The 19476-nt window shown below is 37.0% G+C and overlaps 1 protein-coding gene across 6 annotated transcripts in view; it reads right to left on the bottom strand.

The window, feature by feature from the left end:
• ANKRD28 (ankyrin repeat domain 28) overlaps positions 1-19476 on the bottom strand; it is a 125223-nt gene that overhangs the window by 76510 nt on the left and 29237 nt on the right. For 2 of the 6 annotated variants that reach the window (XM_074861598.1, XM_074861587.1), the window contains exon 2: positions 2147-2230. The exons of 1 other annotated variant lie outside the window; for it this stretch is intronic. In XM_074861598.1, coding sequence (XP_074717699.1) covers positions 2147-2230 — 84 coding nt within the window. Of the gene's footprint in view, positions 1-2146; positions 2231-3316; positions 4845-16515; positions 16563-19476 lie in introns of those variants that run through there. 3 more of the 6 variants (XM_074861617.1, XM_074861626.1, XM_074861579.1) reach the window with 3 other exon arrangements.

The raw sequence follows: 19476 nt of genomic DNA, 5'->3' as shown, positions 1-19476 counted from the left end.
ATGACTCTGGAATTCAAACAACTGTACTGAAGTACTTGGATAGTGAAGTGGAAAAAAATCCAATGTATACAACTGCTCTAATACAATCCACAACGGTCAAAACAGTTTAGCACGATCCTTCTCTTTATTAGGACATATACATAACCACTTCATTTTCTTCACTTTTTCCCTCCTTCTGTCCACACCAATTTATAACACGTAACTAAGGGGACAACTTTGGATCTAGACTATGTAGGGATATATTATGTCCAGCCAAGTACACACAGCAAACAAAAAACCCAAGGAAAAGTACAAAACACACACACACACAAAGAAAAATCCACTAGGCAGTTTACTTCATTTCTACCAAACAATGGGAGAATTTATATGCTCATTTAGTCTCAACAGTGTTTCAAGGGATATATTTGAATGTAATATTAATTACTATAGTAGGTCTAGGAGTGCCTTGGTAGGAAGTAGTGGTCATACGTTGTAAGCATCCAACTATGCTGAATAAGGTGGCTGTGAAAAAGTGTATTTGTTCTGGATAGATTCTAAGCACACCTTAGGTATTACTAGTCTAAGATGCACACACATTCTGTTAAAGGGAGATTTATCTACAGAAAGGAATTAAAAAAAAAAGTTAAAATGTAAAAACCTCCAGATTTTGAATATTCTACCTACAATATTTTTCTTTGCTGTAACTACCTGGCAGTCTGAAGTAACCCTCTTCAAAGACATCAAACAATTACATACTTTCTTTTTTAAGCATATCTGCTATTTATGGGCAACTCTTTGACAAGATAGAACAAAAACCAAAACCATACCACATACATACTGAAATCTAGCAGAGGTTTTAGGAAGATACTAACAAAACTTTGTTTACAGGCACTATAGCTATAAATGCTAAACCTTACACATGGAGGAATAGAAGTGAAACAATACAAACTAATCAGCTTTTTTTTTTTTTTCTTCCAAAAAGGCAATGTGACCAGAGTGTACATGCCAAGAGACTGGAAGGATACACAGCTAATGCTCTCATAACTAAACAGAAGATTAAGTCTTCTGATATTATATAATCCATCATACAATCTTGCTTAAGAACATGCACAACTACTGAAAGCATCCAACCTTATCAAACAAAACTTTAGATTTGACAGCAAGTTTACTTATACAGGGTCCTACTCAAGCTCTTCAAGACAATGGGAGGGCTCCCTTATACTTCAGCTGGCATTGGTTAGAGATAAATTCTGCAGAATGTTTTTAAATGTCAAAATACACATACCAAACTAAATATTTGCTGTTGGTTCACGTATCTCATGAAGAAAGTGTAAACAATTATCATGGTCTTACACTGCCTACTATGTAGCCTCTAGATGTTAGTCTTTGCTTTTTAGCATCACTCTTGTTCTGATGCATTTGGAAAAGAACAGCTACATACATACCCATAGTGTTAAGCCCTAAATGGTTTATGATGGCCTGCTTTAATAATCAAAGTAATTTCTAATCAATATAAAGATATTATGCTATATTATCTTGCATAGTTTCAAATGAGAGTGTTAGAATTTTAATAGAAAGTAAATACAGTAACTGCAAGCTGTTCAAATCTTGAATGTCACCCAATGGAACAAACTCAATTTCATTTCAGTACAATTTTTAAGTCTGCAGTGTCTGCACTGCAAATAGGACATATGAACACAATTTTTCATTTTTACTTATTAATGTAATAATCAGGCTTCCCTTTTAATAGTGGATTTTAAAACCTACCTACTGAAACCCCAGACTATTTTCTTCTAATTGTCTAATGTAGACTATATGCTGTATCTAATTTAAAAGGAATCAAAGTCTACATAGCATCACACTTCACCAGTCTAGCTTTCTAAAAAGCCTGATGCAACTGTATAAACAAACTTTTCAGTTACTTAAGCACTGCAGAACTAACATTTGAAAGGAATATAGAATTAGGTCTTTACTATCAACAAAACTACAAAGCTATACTCCTCCTTCCCAGTATTAAGTCTATGTATAGGCTTTACTTTGCCTATTAGATAAAAGCAATAAAATTTACAGCTCATGAATTAACAAAGTTTTAAAGTGATCAGTACAGCAGAAAGCTATATCAAAACAAAACTGAAATGTATGCAAAGCTAATTATGTTTGGTTTTACCTGAAAATTAACATCTTCTTTCTTAAATATCAGTGCTCGAACTTCATCAGGATCTCCATTAAATATAGCTTGAACCAATGGTGGCTGAAATGAAAAAAACCCCACATCTTAGAACGTAACTCCATTTTAGTTTTTAGTGATACACATTTTTTTTTTTGACACATAACACAAACACAAGACAATGACAAAATAAAACATCCCAGGCAGTGAAATAAAGAAACCAGCAACAGTATTTAGAATTGAAGAAATTCTGAGTTTTAAAAACCTCAAATACATGAACATATTTTAAGTCAATTAAATATTTTTAAAAAGGGCCCAGAAGACTAGTTTATAACAGCTGAAAAGAGAACTCCTCATAATAAAATTAAGGCTGTTGTTACATGCTGCAAATTCTATACAATAAGCAGAGAAACCCCTTTTAGATTAGCAAGTGACTAAAGTTACTAGAAGTTTTTCACCTGTTCAGATAGAGTGGGAAAGCAAAGTGCATCACATAAGTATGGTAACAAATTCACATTCACACACATCTATTACTAAATATAGCAGGATTTCTTCGTAAGTAAGAAAAGCTGCTGAGGTATGCTATCAAGATTTAAGTCAGTCACTTGACAAAATAGAGTAGTTTACAGCACTAAAAGCACAGTCCCCAGCGTTGAATCATTTCCAGAAAGTGGTAACTTCAATCTAACAGTTACATCAAGATTATGACTTACACTGGTTTTTTATTTTAGCTTAGCATTGCTCTTTCTCGAAGTACACTATAAACTCTATCACTTCTCAAAATAAACACAGCATATTATTGCAATACAATGATTACATCAGTTTCTAAAGTGGTACTGCATAAATGTACCATTGAGGAATGAGGAGTGCAGCAGGGAAAAAGCATTTACTTCAAACACAGTTTACCAAGCCCTCTAAAAATCCTCTGCTATTACACGAGTTGAGATCTGTTATTGCTGCACCATAAATAAAGTTCCATGAAAAAGAAAAAGCCCATGCAAATATTAATTCTACAGCTAGGTTTCAGCTTCTCCTCTCTTTAGTACAGGTAGTTTTTACCACCCTGCCTTGTTTCAAAATTATGCATATTTATGTTAATCTTTGGAAAATTACTATTGGTATTTGTGACTGTTACAAGCAGGAAATATGCCAACAAACAACATGCCTTACCAGCACATTTCCAGAGGGTGATGGACGTAAAGATACATTTTCCTGAGGTAATTTGGACATAAATGTGGGAGAATCATCTTCCACCTCCTCCAAAACAACAATACAGACTCGACTCATTCGATCGTTTGAGGAAGCAAAAGTAAGTAAAAAAAACCACCAGCAACAGTATTTTGGGAACCTGACCACAGGTAACACAACAGGGACCATACAGTAAATACTTTCACCTGTTTCACATGCCCTCACAAACTTGTGAGTGCTACCACTGGAGTATTAGCATTTGAAAAAAGGACATTCCAATCCCCCCTTACACTTCATTTTTCAGGTTTAAACACCCTGAGATGTTCAAGACAATGCTGAAAAAAAGTTGCTCTTTTTAAAACAAAATTTCCCTAGGCATTGAAACCACAATAATGAAACTGTGGAACAGCTGATAAAAATATCCCAAGATCCAATTCCATTCAGACAGCACTCGCTGTCGAACACAGCTGTCCTTTCACAAGCAAATTTGTCTTTGTTAATGTCACAACTTCCACGGCGTCCTTCTACCCCCACAGTGAAATCATTGTTGCAGAAGACACGACACCATCCTATTGAGGACAGAACAAGGAACAATTGCCCCGAGAGAGATGGCCGCAGCTATACCCACTCCTGCAAGGTCAGTTTTAAATCAGTCGTCGCAGGCTTTCTGGTGACTGAAAATAAACGCGCCTTCTGATCATCCTGTCATTCTACAGCTTCCTTTCTCAATGTCAAACAGTCCAGCCAGAAAAATGCATCTCGTTTCCAGCAGTTATTCAGGACCTGCCTAAAGGAAAATAAGTCTTTCCCGTGCAAGAAAAATATCTGCAACGTACAGCACGGCTGCAGTACATTTACATGCGGTGAGTCAGACCACAGGGACAATGAACTCCTTGAATAATATTGCCGGTTGAATCCAGCCTCCCCAAACGACAGCAACGCAGACGGCGTTACTCCATCAGGGACACAAGCAATGCAGAGCGTTCATTTTTCCTTCACCGGGCAGTAGCCGTGGCTTCTCCATCAGGGAACGTGTTAGGCAGAAAGACTGCTGAGGAAGAATGCTTCAGCAAAACAAGCTAGCTACTGCACACAAAAGCTCAAATTACTGCCTTGGACTTCTTCTGCAAAAGCAGTTCATCACTCAAGTGTTTCTTTTGATCACCATGTGAATGCAGTTCCCATGATAGTCTTCATTCAGATTGAGGGGGAGAGGAAAAAAAGGGAAAAAAAAAAAAAAAAAAAATCAGACTCCGTACATCTTCTCTGAGCCAACTTCTTTACCCGAACATCTGTCACTGTGCCAACCTGGTTCTCCTCTTCAGTTAGAGCTTCTGCTTATCAGTTTCTTTCCTTGATAAATTAAATTACACAATCAGCAGATAGCCTTGCAAAGCTTAAAAAAATCCTGGATGTCCGAGCCGGTCACTAAAAGTCCGTAGGAGCAGAGCACAAACCACCGCCACGGCAGCATTCCCACTGAGCAGCAGCCTGGCGAGCAGCGACTGCAGCCTGGCAGGATGAATTGCCTAGTAATGCTCACATGTCACACTTACCAGAGAACCCAGCCACTGCTCCCAGTGCAACTTCCTCTGGCACCAAAAAAAAGGCGCTTTTTTTTGGGAGGGGGGGAGGGTGGGGGGGAAGGCAGTCTTTGCAGTTACGTCTGTGCCAGTTCTGTGACTAACGCAGCTGAAAACGTAAAAATCCTGTAACTGAAGAAAGAGCGACTGTTTAATATTTTCCAATAAAAGCCACAAAGAAATCTGGTGTACTGGCTCTGCTGACTAACAATTTAGGCAGTAAACAATTCCAGCATTTTAACTGCTTTCATATGGCACTGGTCAGAGCAGCAAAACAGTCCTTGCTTAACTCATTGAGGACAAGATACTCCCCACATCAATACTCTGAAAATTAAATGAAAGTAAAATCTCTCTTAATCGATTAAGTATTTAAAAGCCAGCTATTAATGACCAAGCCCATGGTTTTTTGCAACTAGTACAGATAAACATACATACCCTCAGCTTGAAAAAAAAAAAAAGAGTATTATTTTGATATAAAATTAATTGTAATATTAATATTATAACATAATAATAAAATTATACTATAAACCCCTACAACTTGCTGAATAAATATTTCAGCTTGAATCTGCCTAAATGGTGCTGGCTTGTGGGTGTATTATGTAACTGGCTTCTGTCAAAGTTGCTGGATAAGCTTCAGTGTTAGAGGAACAGAGGGAGGGTTTTTGTTCTTGCTGTGCAGCATGAAGGCGCTTCTAATGTCCTTCAGTGACTGGTAAGATGAGAATTTGCCAGTAGTGAACAAGTTTCTAGCTCTTCAACAAAGCACATATGAATCCAGGCAGGGTGAAAGACAGGTTTAAGCGATATATTAAATGGTTTCGATATTAATAGCCCCTTGCCCCCAACTTTGGGGGGCACAGGCAGGAAAAGTGCCACCACTCTTTTGAAATAACATCTACAACAGCTTCACTGCAACATAATAAATTGCTAAACACACAACTGACATTTCATGCAGGTGAAGGCTTTTCCTAAGCACGAAAGAGTACCTTAGCTTAGGGCTCCTCAGGACTGCTGGCCTGGCAGAATATAGCACCAGTTTCTGATTCACCATGAAATTTCACATTCAAATTTCCCAAGTGTTCTCATTTACAGCATATGACTAACAAACATCTTTGTAAGTATATTCTGTTCATTATGTAGAGTCCAGTTGTTTTGGAATTTCATACTTTTGGTCTTAATTATGAAAAAGCAATGGTTTGTACACTACACTGCTTTGTTCTAGCATTTCAACCATTTATAAAGAAGAAACGACACAGATTCACATGAAAACATATGAGACTCATGTTGTTCTTGGACACAGCAAAAACAGTTTAAATAAAAACATGGACATCCTCAAGCCCCATCTACTGCAACACCCTACTGTCTGCTAAGGAACGTAGCAACCACAGCCTAGAAAATACTTTGCTATTTGTAAAAAATGCCCTAAGGAATAGGCACTGTAGCATAGTTGCATAACTAAACATTAATTTTAAAAAAAAATCAATCATATTTTAAGTCTACAAGCAAAGTATACTGACAAAATGCACACTTGGGTTTCATACTATACACACACACACACACACACACACACACACTTGTTAAATAATGGATTTCTAGCCAAGCCTGTATGCTTAGTGTAAATGAACACTTTTCGAGTCAGTACATTTATATAGTAAGCAAATGCTAAGGGTTTCATATGCCTTCTTTGGAATTGCCAACTGGACATGTTGCCAGATAGAGATAATGCCCAATTTAGTTCAAATTATCTGAAAGTGGTCCCTTTTTAACCTTTGCAATTAGCGCTCCAAAATACACTTAAAAAAAAAAATCAGCTAGAAATGCAATAGCTACCTTTAAAAAGTACAAGACTTCACATTCAGTTAACTGAAAATTCAGAAAAGTTAAGAATATCTGAATCTACTCTGGTACTCTAGAAATCTTACATATAATTAAAATAAAATTGATATATAGACTATTTTCAAGTTAATATATCTTGCATGACATTATATATTTTTGAATGGTGACATTATTACAAAGAGATAAAGTCAACATGCCACAGTTTGCATTAGAAAGACAACCAACACAACTGAGTCAATATTATATCGATCTTGATAGCAATCTAAACCATGTAAGTAAGCAGACAAAAAAAAACTACTCATGCTAGGCATGTGTGTGCGTGTGCAATTACTTGCATAACCAAAGGACAACACAAATCTAGAAACATTTAACTTTTGCTTGCAATGAACTTAAAAGAACAATCTTCCCCTCCATCCCCTTCAACTGAGAGTACTGCCTTCACCTCAACGCAAACAACATCTCTAATCATCTCTTCTTTCAACTTCAAAAAAAACATCCAAGGTATCCTCTGGTGTGCAAAGTACAAGTTTCTAATGCTACCTAACAGCTATACTGAAAGCCAAAAGCTGAAGTTCACAATTCTACTGAAACAAACCATACTAAGGTTACAGTTTTTCAGCAGATTATCTAGACTACTACCTTTCAGTGCAGGAAAAGAGGTAATAGTAACAGAGAATGAAAGCAGAGCAAATTCAAGAGGAATTTCTCCTCTTCCCAAACTAACACTGCACCTCTCAAAAACCCTTTTCAGTTTATGTTAACAAATAACTGAAGACAGCAGGTCATCAGCATCCACCTTCTCCAAATGTCACATATATCCAATAAGAAAGCTTATTAAATTAGTAGGAAGAGTCGAAAATGGCCTAACAAAAAAAGAAAAAAGAACGTCACGTCTACTGGGACTCGAGGGGTGATCTGTCTGGTAACAATTAAATATCGTGGAGGCTATCAAGTAAGATCCCCATACTCAACTCTGAAATTTTAAGGAGTGCAATGAAGAGTGAACAGAAAGAATTTTTAAGTGGACAATAGTGAGGATATGCATTTTAGCAAAAAAGCTTTTGTGTTCATGGAATAGCTTTTTGCAAATAAAAACTATTGTAATTTTCAAATTACTTGCCTTTAAGTAAATTAAGTTCCAAGAGTCTTTCATGGGTGCATATAAAAAGATTACAAGAATGCAACCTGCAGGTTAAAACATGGATGACAGTAGCCATGTCTACACCAGACAGAAAAAACATGAACTCTGAATCAACTAAAAATAGCAACCTTTTCTATAATCTAGCCTTTTCTCTAGGAACTGATGGGCAGACTGTAGCAGCACTGCTGATGACAACAAAACCTCACTGAAGCACATACAGTATCAACAAAACTACCCAAATATAGACTTCGCTCTTGCCAATCAGCATTTACCAAGTCATTTTTGGGCTGAGATCAATCCAACTGGTTTCATTTAATATTTTGAACAATTAAGGATCTAGGAAAGGAAGGAAATTGTTCTCTCAGGTTCCAGTAAAAATGAAAAAAATTAGAACCAAGTAAGTCTTATGAATTATGTTTTAAACAATCTGTATCAGCTCTGCAAGGAAAAGACCTAATCTATGGATTTCTTCAGAAGATGAAGATTGCTTGTAATAGCTACAACTGTAAGTATATAGGCATGTCCCAGTATAAGCAGATTTTTATATAATTTCGCTAGAATATTTACTAAAGCGTTGCCCACATATAGACAGAGATGAGTGTTCAGCATCACCATGAACATAAGCTACAATACTTCTAGAAGCCTTGTGAGTCACTCATCTGAACTCCTCTTCTGCTTCCTCCCCACTCCTGAGGGAATGAGGTGGAGTCAGGAAACAGAACAGTCTAAAGCAACAAGAAATTACTACCTTTCTTACCAATTTTGCTCTGTTTATTCCAGAGCATTTGCACAGCTGGAATGAAGAAAAAGGAGAGTAGTTTTAATCTCTGCACTCCACATTTCTGCTTCGAAGGACAAGCAAAATAGCTTTGCTTGCACCTCCCGGCTACCACAGGCAGTTCTTACTTCTCATGCAAATATATAGCCTCTATTAATGTACAGAACTATTTTACGTAGTCATGTATTTTCTTTAAGACTTTACAATTAATAAAATCCAGTAACTGAATAAGTCATCTCAACAAAATTTGAGACATAAATATGACAAAGAAGGAAAATAATCCAGTATTCATTCTGATTTTTCTCTACTGGAGCAGCGTAAGAAAAATTAATAATGTAAAACATCTGTTTGTGATTGAGATGTAAACTTCATTTGTATACTTAATCAAACTGTAACCCTTTAAAAATATTTCAGAAATACCATCTGATCAAAGAACTTCAATGAAGTATCTTTAAAGTGTTAGAAGTTTACTAAGCAATTTTCTGTTTAAGACTTCTTGCACATTTTATACATCTGAACAATACACTGGTAGAGAAACTCTCAGCTGAAGCACCTTACAACCACCATAGTACAAGAGAAACTAATAACCTTCAAAAAAAATTATCTCTGATACCCAATATATGGAGCCTAGCAATCAGAAAAAAGACAACTGAGCACAGACATTCCCAAAAATCAGAAAAGCAAATACAAGTCCTATTTCTCTTTAAGGAAAGTGGAAATCGGAGGCAACAGCATCTTCCCTCATAATCTTCTAGCTAGGATGTCACCCACACCACCTCCCTTTTTATGAAGGCCAGATTTAACTTCACTGGCAGGACTTTTTTGTGCTCTTTTAGAGTACAACCCTGTAATCAAAATCAACAATCCATTCTTACATTAACAAGTAACACATAAGAGAAGTCCTCTGGTCTGTCTGACTTTAGATCCTCAAGCTACTTCATAAAAAAAACGTGTATGTGCCCTGGCTGGGGGCTCCTATTGATTCATCAGCTGCATGTAACAGCAGCCACCTCCCTGTCTTTTGACCAAAATGGAAGACAGGTTTTACACCCAACAGCTTTCCTAAATAATAACCGTGCAAGTCTGACAGTGAAATTGTCAGTCTTATAAAATTAACTAGAAGTCAAAACAACTCCTGTTTCAGGGAAGAGAGACCACAAGAAGATGCATCTATGCACATATGTTGTTATGGACAGTTAAGATGAGTCTGCATCTGTGAAGACAGACAAATATATGTAAACAAACTAAGTAGCGTGGTGTGGCCTCTGGACAGGAGACAGGTTGGTTTTAAAGCAACTTTTCTTTTTAGGAGAAGGTAAGTGACAGAAAATGACTTCTATTGGAAAATGGAGAAGATATTATCTCAAAATACCAGCTCAAAGAGAGAAGCAGGCAAAACACTTCAGCATTTGTTAAACCCACACAAACCCACAATTATTAGCTGTACACTTAAGGTTTTTTTGCAAGTATGACAGCTTTTAAAAAATGTTTTCATAATACAAAAAGCAAGGCCCACAGATCAGTTACAGGTATTTTCATTGTTGGCAAAGCAAAGGCAGAAAAGCCACTGATAGCAGAAATACTTCTGGCCTCCTTAGTTCCTTCTAGCTCAGACCATGTCCACAGCCAATTTTGTTTTCTGGCACTGAAAATGGCATCAATTAAAATAATAACCACAGTATCCTTCCAGGAACAATTACCGAAGGCAGCAATTTCAGCTGTGCACACCAGCTCTAAAAGCAGAGTTGAAGGAAACAAACAAAACAAAAATCAAAGGCTCAGTCTCAGCAGCCCCTGTTTGCTCTTTCACATGTGAACTGTCCTCTCCCAGCACTACCCAGCCAGTTGCTGGGAGGTGAGACTGGACAGGAACGCAACAATAGCAGAGCAAAAATAACAACCCAGAGACATTGGAAGACATCAACCCACAACAGCCAACAGCTGGCACTGACAGCCCGATGCTTCAGGAAGCAATGCTATTACATCTTCCCAACGAGAAGAAACAGATAAAAGGTAGCTTGGCTGGAGTAAATGAATGACTGCAGAATTCCTAATCTTAGTTTCGTATCATCACATTGCCTTCAAAGTTTTTATACCAATCGTGTACACACTCTTACAATTTAGTAGGATCATGTTTTAATTTTAATTTATATTAGGGCAGCTGGTAAAACAACTAAGAGAATTCCCTTTGGGCATGCAGGCACACACATATGCCGAGAATTACTACATCTCCTTTGATCTGCTTTTCTACTGATCTACTCATGCTCTCAAGTTAAGCACACAATGCGCTGATTTGAAAATTTCTTCCTGCTTCTGCAGAGGAAAACAAAATCAAACCATCATTTATTACCAAAAAGCCTAACCCACACTGTTTTATTTTCACCATACAATAGCCTTGCTTTTCCCTCTTCAATAAGCATTCTGGGCCTTGCAAATACAGCGCATGGTCTGTGCTTCAAGGACAAACGCTATAATGCACAAGATCACCACAGGCCTCTCAGAGGCTGCATCCTTGAATATCAGTAGATCTCCTTGGAGTTTTCTGAAGTATGGTACAGCAAGCTTAACAGCTTTTTCTTGCTCTGATGCACTGAAACCAATTTCCTATGCCAGTATCCCAAGGAAAAAAAGCAATTCTCACCTACCAGCTGCTTAAACAAAAAAAAAAAAACAACACACCTGAGTGTGATCTTTCATTGTTAGATAGTGAAAAGAACAAGTTCCAACTTCCCTGGATTCAGATGCTTTTTTGGTTTGTTTTTTAACAAACTGGTGTTTCCTTCAGCAGATGATTAGGAACGCATTACATTTGATCTGTAGGGCCACTCATCTTCCCCACTGAGGCTCATTTACCTGTATGGACTACAAGACAATGATGTTTATCCTCACTTTGCTTTTGTCTTAACTTTGGTTCTTTTGCTGAAGGCTGGAAAGTCCCTTAAAGGAAAGGCAGCACGATGCAACATGCCCACATTCAGCACTGGACAGTGCTGGTGTCGAGATTGAAAATTTGGAAATTCTAGCTGGACCCAAGAAACCCGGAATAAAGTTTATCATTTCCTCATTAAAACTCTTCTGGATTGTCATACTGCTGAGCTTCTGAAGAAGCAAATTTTAGTCAGGTAGATTTCTAGAAATGAGAGTTGCTCTGCTGCCTATGACGAGTGGCCAATCTGATATCACTAGCTCCACTCTAAATGATGGCATATAAAAGCTGTCATTGCAGCATGTTTGATGAGCTTGGGATGACAGACAAATCAGTTACTCCTTTCTAAGTCACATCAAGGTTATTCCTCCCAACACCATTCTTTAATGCAGATGTGTTATTCTCCTCCTTTTCCCCTTCTCTTCCCCCTCTAAAATTCATTAGTTAATTTTTTCAGGGCTGTTTCAGTTACACTCAAGTCTGTATTGCTTTTGAGTTGTGCTCCAAGTTATGTAGAAAGAACAAAGAGACCTGAATTTGACTAAGAGCATATGAAACTATGGAAGAGATTTGGTTTCATAAAAGATGTTTCTGTTTTAGCAGGTAAGAACAGTAGCAGGTAGCTGTATAAATTAAAACAAATCCTAGTGTTCTGCAGGACTACAAACTTGTAAAGTGATTCTCATGACTGAATTTTTATCCTGTACCACTTAACAGAATTTAGGCAGAAAAGTTAAGTCAGTTATGCCAGTCAGTAGAGGGCTTTCACTGTTTTATGTCACCAACCACATCGATCCTCATGGGTAAGTTGCCATGGTTACACAATGTTTGCTTTTATACATTTGTCTGAAATTCCTATGGAATTCCCACACGGCCAAAACCAGCAGTGGCTGGGAGTGCTCCACCAACATTTAAGAACTTATGTCAGAAATGCACACTGCTTCCGCTCAGACTGTTATCTGGGAAACACTGAAAAAATGATTCATACCATTTTGAGCTGTGGAAGGGAGGAAACAAACATCACATTCAACTATTTAAAACCTTCAGTGATGACTCACATCAGCTTAGGACATTTCCAGAATTGGTTGCTTTTCCTCAAGTAACAAATTACTGTAGACTATTGAAGAAAATAAGCTGTTGACTATTCAAGAAAACAAACAAGAGCAATCTGCTTTCAACTATCAAAGAAAGAAATAAAAAAGGGGAGCAGTTGGGGGTTTTTTTGCCCCCCCCAAAACAAAACACAAAACCCAAGCAGCTCAGTGGATCTATCTCTGTAGGCCAAGGTCAGAAAGCCCACCAACTCCCAACTGGTAATTAAGTTTGATTTCAGTTGTATTTGCAAAAATCATCTTGGAAATTTTGCTACAGCAAGTCCATTACTGGTCTTGTTTCAGCCGTATTAGTGGGGTTTTATCTTAGTCTATGTTTTGCTTGGACTCACACAGCAGCCAGTACTAACAAAATGTTAATCCAGTCACAGGGGCAACAAGGTATAACCAATTAAGAATGAAGAATAACAAACAGCCTTTGAAAATCTAAGAATAGGTAACAGGAATGCATCCAAAGAAGTATTATACAGTACTCACTGGCCTCCAGTGATTAAATGGCCATGAGGAAAAGGAACAAGGGTTGGACTGAGAAAGGAAAAAAAAAATAAAATCTAAGTAGAAGCAGCTATATAATATAGACTGCTTTTCCTCTATCAGAAGAGCATCAGAAAGAGGACACTGCATGGAAGCAATTCCTATCTAACACTTCCCAAGTCTGATCACCTTAGAGAAAGAAAGTTAAATTAGCTTTCAATGTCTGTCTGCTACTCACTCATAAGCATAACATTCTGGTAAATAAAAGAACTAAGAAGCATTATCAAGAGGAAACACTATATTTAGAATGACAGAGCAATTGCAGCAAATACTTTCTCAGAAGACCACACAATTTCTACCATTCAAAATGTAGCTCTGGTTTTGTCAATGAGAAAAGGACTACAAAATCTACTCCTTCAAAAAACCTATTCTCCATTTTTGTCATTACTGAAACTGTCCTAGTAGAAAGTTTTGGAAGTCAGTAATACTGCGGGAGGAAGAGATTGAAATACTAAATAGCTCCAAAATTCTCAACCTTAAGAAAGAAAAAAAAAATAATTGTTGCCTTTAAAAGTTTCTGTTCAGATTTTCCTATCATTACTCATGTGATGGTACAATCTGCCTACAGCCCAGGCTCCCCCTCCCTGTCCCACCCAGGGAAGAGTGTTGTTGTGGGGGGTGGGGACTTTGGTGGTGAGGGTTTTTTTTCCAGGATGGTGTTTGGGAGGGGAGGGTGCTGAATACATTGAATAATTTCCTTTAAAAAGATTTAAAATTTTTCTTTTAAAGATTTTTGAAATCAGATTCTCTCTTGCAGAATAGTTACAAGTTGAAAAAAAATGATAAATATTTAACTACTATATAACACTAAAAATGCATTTAACATTCCTACCAGTGCAACACTTTTAATACAATTTTGGGTAGATATGAATAGACTGCGACCACAGAAGGCACAGTTCAGCTGGCTTACTCACAGGTGGGATTTTGTTTCCATACGTACCAGGGTCTCAAAATACTGTATGCAAGTGAGCAAAATGAATTCTAGTTGCTATGGATACCACCACATTTATGTATTTTATCTCTCTTCAGTAAGTAAACACTCAGCATCACTGTGTATGAATTACTCTGATTCTCTTTAAAATAGTGTGGGTCAATAGCTGCCTCATGTATCAGGATTTTCTGTTTGGGGGAAGCTATAATTCCTAGAAGGTTTTAGGAACCCCTTATACCTTCCTCATATGCAAAGACAGAGCTCCTTTCTGGCAACTGGAAACAATCTGGAAAACACAGCTGGATAAAATCCACATATTCACACGCACACTACTACGGGATGAGAGAGCTCATCTGAATCTTCTGTAGCTGCCAAAATGGATGACTTTTCCCAAAACGGATGACTTTTCCCAAAACTGAGCAAGGAGAAATACAGGAACAGCAAAAAATCTTACCTAGCTGCTTCAAACCTTGCAAAAGAGTCCTCCCCTCGATGCCCACCAAAGAAGTAGCTCCCAAGAGGGCTCTTATACATCCCTTCAGGATAAGATCATGTAAGCAACATTTAGTTTTAGAACTTACTTTTGCTACCAATTTTTCAATTCTGTTATTTAGAAGATTAAAAAGCACTTTCCTTAAAAAGCTGAGCAGTCTGTTACTGAATTAAATTTCACAAAATATAACAAAGTATTAATTTAGAACATTAATTAAAGTTTTACCAGCTTAGAAATTTTTGGGGTTTTATTTATTTGTTTGGGGGTTTGGGTGTTGGTTTTTTTTTTAAAAGTGACATCTGAAGAAGTGGATGAGTCTGATTTTAACTGCTGGCCCCTGGAGAGACTCTTCACTCTTCCCTTCCCCACATGATCCTTGCACATTCATATCCCCTTCCTGAGCCAGCACACACACTTAACTTGTGTGATCCAATTGCCCCTATTCATTTTTTTGCTGGCGAGTTATTTGAGCCAGCTCATCATGGGCTAAAAGCTGACACAGAAGTAGTAGGAGCATTCAAACTGCTCACTGTGACAGAAAGTGATCCGATTGCTTTGGAAAACTGCACCCATAAGCTGAGCTCCCCTTCATCAGCAATGTATCAGAACTACTTCATTCTTTGTATTTTCTTTAAAATACCTCAAAACAGCCTTCTTGACACCTGAACTTTTCCAGACTTGGACACTATTACAATTAAGTGTATCACTCATTAAATTCTTTCCAATTACACAAAAACTTACTTACACAAAGAAGTCATCTTTTTCTCCCATGATTCAGTATATAAATCACTCCTAGTAAGTTTCTTTAAAACAAAGAAAATATTTCGCAACATAGAAATTTCACAGATTATGTTAGCCAAACTGTCTCTACAGTACTAACGGTATTTATAAAGCATATGGCAATAAGAAGAGGCTGGAGAATTTTAGGGTCCAGTTTCCAAAAATGCACACAAAAACAATTATGCATGCAGAATCCACATGTGAACAATTCATGTATTACCATACAAGCACAAGGTAGTTACCACTTTACACAATCACTCATACGTGATTTAAAAGTTAACCTTGTGGATTGTTTTTTCCAATCAGTATTATTTTGGGGTTTGTTTCTTCCAAAATATCCCTAACACTGGCTTCAATCAGTGATTTATTCAATTAAGATGACATCTAGAGGAGAACTTGCAAAGTAAATTCTGGCACTCCTAAAAGCCAACAAAATGCTTCATAAAGGAGTACTTATAATAATGAATCAGAAAGATGGTATCAAAACAGAATACATAATACATGTGACAAGTGCATTATTTATTTAAAACATCACGAAAATTAACCTCTATATACCCTTGCCTCTAAAAATCCACAGGCTTAGGTATCTTAGAATCTACAACTAACCAAATCCCATTCAGCAAACATGCAAGTATGAAAAGGGAAAGTATCTGCTCAAGTTTTTGCAGAAATGAGGCCACAGAACGTCTTGTATCTGATTGTTTTTTACCACTTTTTGGCAAGGTAACTTTTATTTTATAAAAGCACTACGAAAAACAAAAAACAGTGTTCTATACAATATAAATATACTGAGTTTTACGAATACGTTAAGAACACTTTAACATTTAGTAACAAAAAGTCAAGAATATGGTTTAGAACATTCCTGTTTGTTTATATCTTATGTATCAAGCTGTGCAGTCTTCATTAGGAAACTCTACTAATGCAACCAGCCTACTCAAAATATATGACCAGAGAACACTACTGAACTCATAAATTGTTTTGTAAACTAACCCAAAATCTAGAAAACCATCAATGAACTTAGACATCCTGTTTAAAAAACACCACACACATTATTATGAAAATGCAACCTTTAAGTCATGCAGATATAAATTTTTGGAGTCTTGACTCAGCTGCTGTTGCCTTCTCTCCTGCAAATGATTTCAGGACCTAGGAAATAAAGGCAACTGACTATTTTTTCAGAAGGAAGTACAGTGACACCTTATGGACATTTAAAAAAAATTTAAGGTCTAGTCTTAGTTCTCTGCTTTTAAAACTCCCAACACTTTTTTTTTTTTTTTTTTTTTAAATGTCATGTTGTCCTCTTTAGAAATGTACAGAACATTATTTGGTCTATTGTTAATTTTCTCTTAATAAAAAACCATTTCGGATGAGCAATGCCCTCCCCGAACACTGAATTATGGAACAGAGAAAGGCAAAGTACCTCTCTCCAGCTCCAGCCCCTCCATGCTGCAGAGAAGCAACCACAGACCCTGTAACACCTTGCAGAACAGAGGCCAGGAAGAAAAATAGGACAATTGTCATATGAAGAATGAGACTGGAAGCATTCTTCCCCAAATGACAGAAACCAGCTCCGAACAATTTCCCGGGGCTACGTAGAAGCACTTTACTCTCTGAAATCATGAAAGCCTTCGTAGTTACACACACAATTAGCTAAGAATATTAACAAAATTCACTATTTCCAGTTCAATTTATGGCAAAGTAGCAATAAGCTTTATTTAGCACTGTTGTACCAGAGAAAAAAAAGGAAAAGGGTGAGGTTCCTTCCAGATTCTCATTCTGGAATAGAAGTGTGCTACTTTTCACTTTTCCGAACAGGCTAACATGTATGAAAGCAAACTTTCTGCCATTTCTTCCTTCTTGAGGCAGGAAAACAAAAAAACAAACCCCAAAACCCACAAACCAAGGAAAAAGTCTGCAGCAATCTATGTAAAAAGTCATGTCACATCATACATCTCAAGACTGATAAACTGACAAGCTACTTCTTACTAAGTAAAATGATAAATTCTCAACAGTGCAAAATATGAGACTAATATAAATGTATTTGGTCTATAATGCTTACTTGCTAAGGGTATTACCAGACTCTTCTAAAATACTGTAGAGCTATTTTAACTAATGATATCCACAAAATATTAGTATGCAGGGACACACACACACACACTCATTCTTTTGAAATATTTTTCTTTACCTAAATATGCAAAACAAAGCCACTTAAAGGATTGTTAGTTCTTAAAAATGAAAATAAGGCCCATTATGTCATTTCTTTAGAGATGCTACTTCAAATTTCTTGACCTTGTAAAAAAGAACACTTGAATTTTGTTTTCTAAAGTATTTATAGCATTCCTGAACACAAATATTTAAATATTTTTGCAAAATCTGTGAGTATTTGTGCGTTTTTTTACATAAAACTATTAAAAACTATTAAAAACAAATGTAAAAAAAAGCCTTTACCTCATCTCTTTCTCAAGCCTAAGGGATGAGGAAGAGATCTCAAGTATTTTCTCTTTACTTAATATAAGCTTTGTTTTACATTTCTTTTGAAGTGGAATTCCTGTAGCATTAAAACCAAATCAAGGACAAAAAGATTCAGTTTCCATCCCATCAACTCCTTGTCCCACAGGGCTCCTGGCTTTATCAAGGATGGAACAAGCAAACTGTCAGTCAGCATATTTTCCCAACACATTCCCTCCCACCCAGCCAAAAGAAGCAGCTGGTAAATTCCATTCATCCTGGAAGAGAGTATATTTTTCAGTCATTACTATCACCACCTGGTCAACAACAAGGGAAATATCACACCTATTCTTGTTTATGAAAGATTAAAATTAGGTCACCTTGAAGTACACACTTCAGAAAGAGTCTGATGTAACACACTCAAAACTAAAGCTTATTTTACTCCACACATTCATATATTAAAGAGCTGCTAGCAACATCTGCAGAAATGGTAGTCCATACTAACTGCCATAAGCATCTGACTTTGTAACTCAGCCAACTTCAAACTCATGTTTTCTGCACCAGGTGCCAGAATCAGTTAAAGGCCATGGGAAGGGGGGAGGGGGAAATCAGCTATTACTGAGATTAGGATAAAAAAATAAATTCATCTTCATCAGTTCAACCCATCCTTACAGCAATTTAAGTTATAGCTCCCACACTATTTTGTGGATGGTACATGAAATTTTGGAAGGTCAAAGAAACATACACCATTCTGGTACCCATTATTGACAAATAATGGATTTATGATTTTTGGTTTTATTATTGGGGGGTCAAAATCAGCCCAAATTTCCTTGAGTTAAAGTCTCTTATCTGTATACTACAAATGCTTTCAGATAGCTTGTAGCTGTCTGACAACCCAGTTTTCTGAATAATTTACCCTAAAAGAAAAATTTCTAGCCATAAACAATTCTCATAACCTGTAAAAAGTGGACTAATAAGCTTCGTTGAAAAATTAATTACTCATCCTTCCTCAAGTGCGGTTTTTGGAAGTATTTTAGTTAGCACTCCATTTCTAAATAAGGATGTTGTACAAAAGCATCGCTTTTGTATTTGCACAAGAGCAAGCCAAGGTCTATCAGCAACCATGGCCTTCAGTTTCCTAACTATACTACTATTAACCATTATCTTTACAGGCACTTCATCCCCAAGACAGATATAAGGAGGAGAGGGGGAAACCAACACTTCTCCCCACCACCTGAAGTCAAGACATTTTCCCCTAACAGTCTGATTTGCACTTAAATTGTTCCAGTTTGATTCCTGTCCAGGATAGGTCAGGCAAGGAAAAAAAAGCAACATATACAAAACTGGCAAAGATCAGATGAGGAGACAGGTCTGCAACTTGAAGCTTCACACAGGCTCCAACTCCTGACAAATTATGGGAGAGATCTGTACCACAAAGCAGCTTGGCCTCCAGATTCCCAGCACATGAGGTTAAGGAACCAAGAGAAGCTGCAGCTCTTCAAAACTGCAAAAATATAACTGATACCAGCAGTACAGAACAGAACCCACTTCATTATTGTATGTGCCTAAGGAGATGATGA

This window comes from Strix uralensis, chromosome 1 (assembly GCF_047716275.1).
Source record: "Strix uralensis isolate ZFMK-TIS-50842 chromosome 1, bStrUra1, whole genome shotgun sequence".
Lineage (NCBI taxonomy): Eukaryota > Metazoa > Chordata > Aves > Strigiformes > Strigidae > Strix > Strix uralensis.
Note: the sequence above shows the minus strand (reverse complement) of the source record. Positions and strands in the feature narration are given on the sequence as shown.